We start from the raw sequence: 537 nt of genomic DNA on the forward strand, positions 1-537 counted from the left end.
CCCTCAGAGTCCTTTTTTGCCATCCCTTGTTCTGTCCAGAATTTAAGCCTGGATACCAATATAGGGTGTAGGACCAGATCTAGGGATTTAGGCACAGCCGGGTCATCCCCAATGATGTTCCTGATGGATGGGTCAAGATCGTCAACCTTTTCGGGGGGCTCTGTAACCTCTCCTTTTTCCGATTCTGGAATAGGAGAAAGTAAGAAAAAATGAAAAATAAGGATAATTCAAAAGTCGCCCGAAGTGTGACGGTAGAATTCAAATGAATTGCCCTTGGATTACAGAATGAATATTAATATATTTTTTCCCCTACAAAGGTCTATTATAATAATTACGCAGTAAGATGTCTTGTCGCTCGTACAAGCTCCTTAGCGTGTAGATATTACTTTAATATGTCTTGCCCCTCGTGCAAGCTCATTAAAGTGATTTAAATTTTACTCGAATATGCCTTACCGCTAGAGCAAGTTCATTAGAGAAGGAAAAAGCATACAATTATTATTATGCCCTTGAAAAGTGTGGTTATGTTCTGCTGCCGGC

General features: G+C 40.2%; 2 protein-coding genes across 3 annotated transcripts in view; both read right to left on the minus strand.

The window, feature by feature from the left end:
- LOC117168056 (lipopolysaccharide-induced tumor necrosis factor-alpha factor-like) overlaps nucleotides 1-537 on the minus strand; it is a 30572-nt gene that overhangs the window by 8296 nt on the left and 21739 nt on the right. The window lies entirely within an intron of this gene.
- The window catches only part of LOC117168055, a 4371-nt gene that overhangs the window by 3465 nt on the left and 369 nt on the right, over nucleotides 1-537 (minus strand). For both annotated transcript variants that reach the window (XM_033353404.1, XM_033353403.1), the window contains exon 2: nucleotides 75-184. In XM_033353404.1, the coding sequence (XP_033209295.1) occupies nucleotides 75-184 (110 nt within the window). The remainder of the gene's footprint in view (nucleotides 1-74; nucleotides 185-537) is intronic.

This window comes from Belonocnema kinseyi, chromosome 2 (assembly GCF_010883055.1).
Source record: "Belonocnema kinseyi isolate 2016_QV_RU_SX_M_011 chromosome 2, B_treatae_v1, whole genome shotgun sequence".
Lineage (NCBI taxonomy): Eukaryota > Metazoa > Arthropoda > Insecta > Hymenoptera > Cynipidae > Belonocnema > Belonocnema kinseyi.